The following is a 9,587-nucleotide window of genomic DNA, read 5'->3' as shown; positions in this document are numbered from 1 at the left end:
CAATCTTCCTTTTAAAGGTTACAGTAAATTTGACGTGATCGCAATCGTTTCCTTACATAGTAAGAGAAAGTGAAGTAAAGAAGAAGAGAAGTAAAACATCCCTCATAATTATAATAACTTTATAATTTACGTCCGACCAGTCTTACGTCTTGTTTACTTAGCATTACTGGTCGATCAAAGTTCACGATTCGTCGGATTATTGCTCGAATATATTGGAAGAAACAAAATCATTTGGGCAAAATATTTTACAATATTATGTTACGTTTTATGTTTAAGAAGTAGGAAGGAAAGCAACAAACAGGCAAATATTTTCTCAGCAATAAAAAGGAACTATTAAATACGGTTGAACGTCAAAAACCGTAATGTTATTGAACAATATCAAATTATGACGAATTTATTTCTCTTTACCTATGCTAACTTACTACAACAGTCTTCAGAATAGGACCTGGATCTCCCCATCAAGTTTTCTCCATAATGTTCTTGTCAGCTGCGAGAAGGCGCCATCACACTCCTGAGGTCTTCCTCTACATCATCCAACGTATCTTAAGCCGAGGGCGTCCTCGAATTACTCCTGGTTTTCAATTTAAAAAAATTGTTGAGGCAACCTCTCTCTCCTCGAAGGTAAATAGTGAATAAAAGTATTATTAGAAGTTCTCATTATATTTTCAATTTAATTACATACAAGTGACTTCAATAATTCAGTACTGTACAAAGTTTCACATACAACAATACGAACAATATTATTACAAAAAGTGATTGTAAAATATTTACGAACAATATACACTTTTAATATCTTAGTTTTATGGAAACTATGAGGTAATTTAAATAACTTTACCCAAATACATTATAAACAATTACCAATAAATTACTTTTTAATGATCGTTTATATGGAATCGATTAAGAAACGATTAAAAGCTTTGTGCAATGGCTTCTGGGGGCCAAAAAATAATGTTTCGATAATTTTCTCATTAGTTTGCTATTGGAAGAATCGCAACTGAAAGTATTAGTACATAAAAACTTAAAAGAGATTAAAACCAACCGAAGATGAAAGTTGGTTATATTTATGGCAGGTTATTGAAGGAAGGAAATTGATAGTTACGGCATTTTCCGTACGAACTCACCCATGATCATTTTATTGTGTCTCGACTGAGAACCCCTTTCCGTTTAATCGATCTTTTAGCCAACCAACCATTTGAAATGCAGTGCAGAAATAATGGAATCTGTCCGTAGTCTACCATTTCAACAATTTTTTTTTTTTTTAAATTTAACGAGTTATCGACAACAGAGTTCATTGGCACCTAGAGGTTTCTATATAGCACTGCCGATCTCCATACAGTGTTCTCTCGTCTCTGGTAACTCCATCACCCGGCTAGTGAGATGTTTTCAGATCCTAGGAATTGATAACCTAACAGCCAGCAGCTGGCTTCGAACCCAGGTTAATGTTAAATCTTTGTAACAAAAACATATATTTTCATTTTTATAAACAGAATGATGCCAACGTTGTTTGAAATGTCCAACAAATAATTTTACTTGTAAAAGAAAAAGTATTATTTGGCCACCGCCGAAACATTGGAGCAACGCTTTATTGTAACAAACGGGCCGTTGATCCAATTAATTTTTTATTAACCCTAGATTTGCACAATTTATTGTGAATAACTAGAAAATCTTCTAGTTGCTATATCAACCAATCGAGGCTTATTCAATGATGAAAGTGATTTGATACCTTCAGCTTTTAAAACTTCCCTCAATTCAGCGACGGTAAGTTTATTAGCCTGCAAAATAAACAAAGAGAGAAAAAAAAAAATATATCCGTTGAAGTATGTTATATTTTTCCTAGTTTTTGATCATAAATGAAAAATAAAAAAAAATACCTGGCCATTTTGAATCATTGCTACGATGTCGGAATATTTACGCTCTTTAGATGTTTCTCTTCTATCGGGTGCAGGTCGTTTGCTTCCGGCTGTAATGAAATAAATTTTAACGCAAGTTCATCGGAAAGAAATCTGTTAGTAATTTTAATCGATATTTATAAGAGGAAAATCTGGTGTATTTCTGTTGCCACAATTTACGTAATTAGATTCTTTTGAAACATACAACTTTTACTTTTAAAAAAAAGTAGATGACGTATACACTTGTTCACTTTAAAATACCATATTCTAAAAAAAATTGCTATAAACTTCAAAAATCGATTTAATATGGCTATCGATTTAATTTAATGGCCAATTTCATTCTTAGGTGGAATTTTGGTTATATTATAACATTATATCATTACTTACCCTTAAATTATATCATTATAAAATTTAACAGGTAATACGTCCATAAAGAGTGTCGAGCATTATTCGAACTAAATAATGTTTCAAATAAAAGTTTTACAGCAATAAATATGCCAAGTATACAGAAAATATTAAACAGCTGTTTTAGTAAAATGGTTCTACCAATTGGTTTATTTTTCCAAAAAGCTAATTGTCAGATCTAATAATGGAACCTTTGAATGAAGTTCAAAAATATGAACTTTGTGGCAAAGGAGTCTCATAACTGCTGGGCGCTAGATTACATAATGTTTGTGACGATAATGGTGAACTATATCTCTGGTAAAGCCTTACCCTTAACTGAAGTTTCCTCTGGATCTTCAACGCCGGTAAAAATACCACTTAGATCGCCCAAGATAGTTGCTATATCTTCTAAGTCAATATCTGGTCAAGGATTAAAAAGATATTTATTAATAATTACAGTTGGTAAGACTGTACACACACTGGAGGAAATCCTCATCCACCCTTTCCTCCAAAAGAAAATAATGCTCTGGAAGCTCTATTTTTCACACAATAGTTTTTAAGATCTGCACATCGTTGTGCATTTAAAGGAAAATGTGAAAGAGGTTTTAGAAAAGAAGGTGGTTAAATTGATAGAGTTAAGTGACATTTCCTGATATGGACTTTAGATCGCAATGTCGAGAACCGTAGTAGAACTAAAACACAATGGGATTTTCCGGCCATTTATTTATTTATTTTGCTTACATCCAAAATATTTTTTACCCAAAAAACATCCTACTTTAAACCAGATATTCGAGAAAAAAAAAATCGATAAATAAAGTAACTCGATACAGGAATCTGACTTAATCACAATACTGTAACAGTACAGAGAGAAGATAAGCCTCATGTAACATCACCATGCTCTAAATCTAAACCACCGCCTCAAACAATAAATTTTATTCACCAGTATTATCCTCCGTTTCGGGTACATTCTCATAATCCATGGCTAGCGCTTCAATCATTGTCGTTCTAGCGTTGAACTCACTATCGTTGAACATGTCCACTACATATGGTAACGTCACCTTGGATATTATCTGTTTGGCAGCGTTCAACTGTTCTTCACTAGCTTGATGATTGATTTTACATTCTTCTTCGTCAACATTGAATAGTTCATCTAAAATATAATTCATTGTAAATAAGTGTAAGACCTTCATAAAGTTTTATTAAGTAAGTACTTGAAGGAAAATAAATGCATTTTTTTTTTTCTCCAATCTAGGAACAGGTCCAACCTAACCTAATATTGTATAATTTTTGAATGAAATATTCTCAAAAGGGCATTATCTTTCTATTTCTTTTGTTCGCGTTGTAGACACACGATCATAAAATATTAGGGCAACCCCTTCTTCGTACTGTCTGTGAAGAATTAGATCTACGCCATCCAAAGCCCTAATAGGCCCTTCCAGCACACCCAAAATGAAAACAACATCAACATAAGTAAAGCGGGAATCCAGAACCAGACTTGGGTCAATTAAGATTCACAGCTGTCCGAATAAATCGGACAATGCCTTTAGGGGGAAACAACCAGTATTTTTTCCAACGTCGGCCTGTTTAACCGAAGTTCATGAACCTAGTGTTCTCACGCCTCTAATCAGGAGTAAGAAAAGCTTAATTATGAAGATTCGACTTTCCATGAGCTATGAGCCCCCCTGAGTATCTCTAGAATGCCCAGATCCAGGAGTCTAAGAAAATTGTTCTTTAACAAAGGCCCAAAATAAATTTACTGTGTAACCCTGACCAGAACCATCAATCAGCATTTTTTAGACAGCCGACAAAACTGCCGCGCTTAAGTAGAATGCTGAGATGACGGACGTTCTTAGAAGCTAGACATGTGACACAAAAACATGAAGCAACATTCTTGGTAGAAGTTACCTCCAAATGCACTCAATTTCATCGCTTAAAAGTTCTATAAATTTTAAAAAACAGAATAAAAAAGAAAAAACAGACCCAAAGTTAAATGCGTCAATTAACCTGCAAATGGAATCTTCACTAATAGAAATCCATCTGGATGTCCTTTACCATCGGTACTTCTATGCAATGGATGCAAGAAGGTGAGCGACACAGGAGATGATTTAGTGAGGCAAAACCAGCCTAACATGGATACACCTCGGTCGTGGCATTTATGTAATAAATGTGAAAAAGCTGTCCGATTGTCTGAAAAAGAAGGTAGGAATGTCCAATTTTTATTTTTGGTTTTTAGTCTTACTTAACAAGTAGATAAGATTTTTTTTTCTAATAAAGGAGAACTTACTTTTATCACGACCATACGGCAAAACAAAGTAAGGTTCTCCAATGCTTAAGAACAAAGGCACGTCAACAGTTGGCACAAAGCCTAGCAGCTGAAATCCTCGTCTTATATTTAATTTCTGGGGCAAAATTCTCTTTTTCAGCTCACTCTGTTTTGAAGAAATGAAAAATACATATACATAAAGATTTCAATTACAGATGCTAGAAACCTGATTACAGAGTAAATATCTATCCAGCTGGTGGTAATTAATGAGATCTGTAGAGCTATTAGATTTTATCAAAATATATTCAATTGTTACAATCGATTACAGGATGAACGGCTCGTAATAAGCGAGAGCAACTTGATATCAAAAATTGTGGGGGGGGGGGGAAACTCCAAACGACTTCCTCTTTTCACATTTACGAAGCTACAGTTTCTTGAAAACTTAGAATTTTTACTGAAAAGCTAGCAATTTCAGCAACTGAAAATTTGTTTGGGTCTGCAATGCTAGATAAGACCGTTGGTTTTATCCGTCACACTATGCATGTATTTATAATGTTTCAGATTCATCATCAGAGGTTTGGTGTAGAAGAGTGATTTCTAGGCACATTTATTATAATTATACAGGTCTATATAAATAGTAAGTAAAGTAAAGTAATCGACTATTTTTTCTGGCGGGCTTTACACCAATTAGGTGTAATGGACAGAGGCGTCTAGCAAACATACTTTACTATAAATTTATTTTATTATTATTTATACAGTCTTTATTTATTAAAATAAAAATAAAAATAAAATACATTCCTGGGTGTACAAAATAATTATAAAGACATCTGCTATGGTCAATGACCGTCGGCGGAGTGGTTAATACAATTTTCTTTTCTTTTTTTTTTTCTTTTTATTATTAATTCTTATTATTATTATTATTAAAGAAACCAGAGAGTTAAAAAAATTTAGGTAAATAAAAGTTTTCAAAAAATCATTTGCGAATAATTAATAATAACCTTTTTCAGAAAGTAATGGATTACCCTATAAATCTAACATTTATTTCTATTATGTAATTTAACCAATACTAGAACCGTATATACTTATTGCTTTACAATATTGTGCTAACCGAGGCCAATCAGAACCATTTAATATTTCTAATATTTCCACATTTGTTATAGAAATATTCCTAAAATATTTTAGTCTGACCTCACTCAGTCTAGAACAAACTACCAATATATGGTACATTCGATCAAGCATTAGGTCATTACATAAGAGACAAACTTCTTCGGTATTATCATGGTGGTATGGCGGAGAACTATCTAAATACAATAAACCAGCTCGAGCCTTAATTATCCACCTGACTTGCTCCAATGATAAACTACAATTGAAGTAATGTTTGTTACCTAAGCTAAAATTAAGCTCTTTATAAATGTTATAGGAATCGAGTTCCAAAGCTTTCTGCATAAATTCCTCTTTAAATTGTAGTTGGACACATTTGACTAATTTATTAAAAATATTGTTCCATGAGGTTATATTGTTAGTATTACATTCAAAGTTTATATGACATTTTTTTAAAAGGTTGATGATTTCTAGAAACCAAAAAAGCTTCTTAGAAACAATTTGGGTCGCAACTACTTTTGGTAACCTGTTGTCACTCATAGCAAAAACTTTAACAATGTATTTTAATTGTAATTTGAGGGTGTGAGTATAAATTGGTAGGTAACCAGTTTCACAATAAATAAAGGCAGATGGGACAAATAATGGCAGTTTAAACACTTTTTTAATAAAGAAACGGTATAGCTTTTCTAGATCTTCATATTGGTCTCCTCCCCAAACCTGGGCCCCGTAACAAGCCATAGAGCGACTTACACTGTTAAATAATTTTAGTTTCGAATAATACTTTATACTATTATTTTCTATAAGTCGACTCCATAACGTGTTCAGCCCTTGTTTAGCTTTAGACACATTACTTTTAATATGCTTTACAAATGACAATCTAGAAGTCAATGTCACGCCCAAGTACTTGTACTCATTTACCGTTTCTACAACTTCATTATGGCAGAACCATTTCTCTCGTTTTGCAGGCCTTCCTCCATTCCTAAAAACAATAATCTTAGATTTCTTCATGTTTATTTTCAAGTTCCATAACTGCGTGTAGTTACAAAGAGAGTTAATCATTCTTTGCAGCGTTTGGGGCTCGGAGGCAAGAAGCACTATATCGTCAGCAAATGCTAACAACTTTACTCTTTTGGAGCCAACAAGCACACCACCCCCGTCCAGACACTCCTCAATATCATTGATGAATAAAGAGAAAAGGAGGGGGCTAAGCACACAACCCTGTTTAACTCCCATTTCCATATTGAACTCAGAGCCTCTTCCCTCCGGACCCCAAACGCAGCCTACCGTATCTGAGAGAAGTGCCTCAACACTTCGGATAATCTTTGTGGACAGACCCAAACTATTAAGTTTAAAAAATAAAGCATATCGGTCAACAGAATCAAAGGCAGCAGCGAAATCAACAAAAAAGGCGTAGACTTTCTGCCTCTTAGCACTTAGCTTCAGCTTTACTAGGTTAACCAATGTGAAAATATTGTCAATAGTGGAGTAATTTTTCCGGAATCCTGCTTGAAACTCATTTAGAATACCGTTGTTAGCCCACTCTGTTAGCCTTTCTAGAATTAGACCAGCATATACTTTGCCAACAACATTATTAAAAGAAATTCCTCTGTAATTTGAAACCTCATTACAGTTTCCTTTTTTTAAAAGAGGAAAAACAACTGATTTTCTAAAGCTAGATGGAACTTTACCAAAATCAAATATTTCATTAAATACATCTAGTAATAATTTTAGAAAAGTGTGAGGTGCGTTTTTAAAATGTTCATATGGAACAATTTATTTTATTAACTATTAAATAAAAACCAAGGCCTAAGACCGGGATTCGAACCCGGTACCACTATACATATTAGCTTTACTGGTCTCGCCTCTATAAATAGTGTTTAAAATATTTTTTTTAAGTAAAATATGAACAATGGCAGAGAAAGAAAACGTCTAAAGGGCTGCTTCAATTGAATGTACGGTCCTAAGTCTTAGTGAACCAACGGGTGATTCAGATACATTTTTTTTACATTTACTAATGATCTCCAAATCAATGATTTGAAAAAATAAGATCCTGAATTTAGAATGTATTCAGTTGACTGCCTTTTATTGTTTGAAAAGAAGAAGAATGTGTCAAACCATAGAAATTCAATCATCACTGAATCCATTCAGGAATCCTGAAAAACAGCTGTAGCCAATTATGGTTAAAAATGGAAAACACGTAAAGTGAATGTGGAAGCTCAAAAAAACATTTTTGAAATTTTATTTTTGAAAAAAACCCTTACCTTAGTAATATTAATACATTTCTCTCCGATATATGGATAATAAGCGACCTCCATTTGTGACTCATCAACTGCATCTCTTCCGCTTGGTTTCTGAAAAAATAAGAAATACCCTTGGATTTATGTTTTAATTCTGAATTTGGAATGCATTCAACTGACTGCCTCTTACTGTTTGAAAAGAAGAAGAATGCAACAGAAAGTGTCAAACCAATAGAAATTCAATCACCATACACACGTCATATACACGTCATAGTACCCGAAAAAAAAAAGTGATTCATAGAAATGATATAATGGCGTGTCGAAAATCGATCGAAAGGAAGCTCGGCTAAGTGTTTATTGTTCAAGATGAAATTATAAAATATGTGTGCCTTGAACATAACACGACTTTCTCAAAGTTTTCTTCAAATTTTGCAGTTTTACTAAATTTTGGCTTTTTAGGGAAGCGTGACGTCACAGAACATTTTCTTAAAATCAATTTATCTAACAGTAAGTCAATATTTTAGTAGGTGGTGTATGAAAATAGAACAGATAACATTATGGACTTATAATTCGAGATTTTCTGTAAAATAAGAAATTTAATAATATTGAATACTATTAGTTTTCGAATCCAGCTGCTGACCCTTAGATTTTCTCTTCCTAGGAGCTTCTTACAGCTCACTGTCCGGTGATGGCCAGTATTGTCTGTAACGAGAGAACACTGTCCGGAGGCCGGCAGTGTACTGAAAAAAGCTCCGGGCGCCAATAACCTAAGATGTTGACGCGCCTTAAATCGTTAAAAAAATAAAAAATAAATATTGAATACTCATTGACATTATTTAAGATGGTAACACAATACAATTCAATTAAATGGTACTTAATCAGGAATTCACAATAACTACCCTAAAAATACTAAGGGGGAAGACCAAGATAAAGCGGGAAAACAACATTTAGAGCAAAACAATTCCCGGATGGAACCCAACGCTCTTCAGACGTTCTGAGTATGATCCTCCAAATCAAAAGAACTCTCCATAAAAGTTAAAGAAGAAAGAGGAACCGATAGTCAGGAATAAATCCGCGCCAGGTGTCTTAGTGCAGTTCGCTCCAGAACGACCTTCTCTCCAGACGGTTTAGGATGAATAATATCACACACACAATTTTATATATCTCATATTTTTTAAAAAGAGAGAAAAAAAACAACATATTTTATACTGGAATATTTACATTAGTTGTTTCAATATCGGAAGGTTGTACTTGCTGTTGGGCGCTAGTTGATTGCCTTTCCTCGTGTTCTTTCACTCTGGCCAACACTTCTTCCTGCAAGAACAAAGCATCATCTTCGTCGTTCATCAGTTCATCATTTTGAATGGTCGCAGGATTCACAGATTTTTTTGATGGTGATTCTGTTTTAACAGTTGTCAAAAATTTCCTTGGTTCTCTAAAGATAATTATTTATTTTTGTAGTAAATTTTTTTTCTTTTAAAATAATATAATAATTAATAATAGTAATTACTATTATTATATCAATAAAATAGTAAATAACTTACGTAAATAATTTGAAGAGTGATATTTGTAAGATGAGTCTACTTTCGTCGGAACCAATACGTAGAAAACTAAGTCGTCGAGTGTATTTTTGTGTCAATCTATCGCAAAATGTACATAAATGTTGATCAGATGGAAGCATAAATTAGTTATCTTAAATTTCAGGATTTTATT

At 33.3% G+C, this 9,587-nt stretch overlaps 1 protein-coding gene across 3 annotated transcripts in view; it reads right to left on the bottom strand.

Moving 5' to 3' along the window:
* Positions 1-641: 641 nt before the first annotated feature.
* The window catches only part of Irbp (Inverted repeat-binding protein), a 14,297-nt gene continuing 5,351 nt past the window's right edge, over positions 642-9,587 (bottom strand). For all 3 annotated transcript variants that reach the window (XM_074116384.1, XM_074116383.1, XM_074116382.1), the window contains exons 7-15: positions 9,419-9,514; positions 9,096-9,309; positions 7,899-7,988; positions 4,558-4,702; positions 4,278-4,460; positions 3,214-3,423; positions 2,604-2,693; positions 1,872-1,960; positions 642-1,772 (exon numbers count right to left, since the gene is read on the bottom strand). In XM_074116384.1, coding sequence (XP_073972485.1) covers positions 1,644-1,772; positions 1,872-1,960; positions 2,604-2,693; positions 3,214-3,423; positions 4,278-4,460; positions 4,558-4,702; positions 7,899-7,988; positions 9,096-9,309; positions 9,419-9,514 — 1,246 coding nt within the window. In that variant the 3' untranslated portion in view covers positions 642-1,643. The remainder of the gene's footprint in view (positions 1,773-1,871; positions 1,961-2,603; positions 2,694-3,213; positions 3,424-4,277; positions 4,461-4,557; positions 4,703-7,898; positions 7,989-9,095; positions 9,310-9,418; positions 9,515-9,587) is intronic.

The sequence above is a fragment of the Rhodnius prolixus genome, unplaced genomic scaffold (assembly GCF_049639745.1).
Source record: "Rhodnius prolixus isolate KJV_2025 unplaced genomic scaffold, Rpr scaffold_13, whole genome shotgun sequence".
NCBI classification, from domain to species: Eukaryota; Metazoa; Arthropoda; class Insecta; order Hemiptera; family Reduviidae; genus Rhodnius; species Rhodnius prolixus.
The sequence above is the reverse complement of the archived record's forward strand: the minus strand, read 5'-3'. Positions and strand labels throughout refer to the sequence as shown.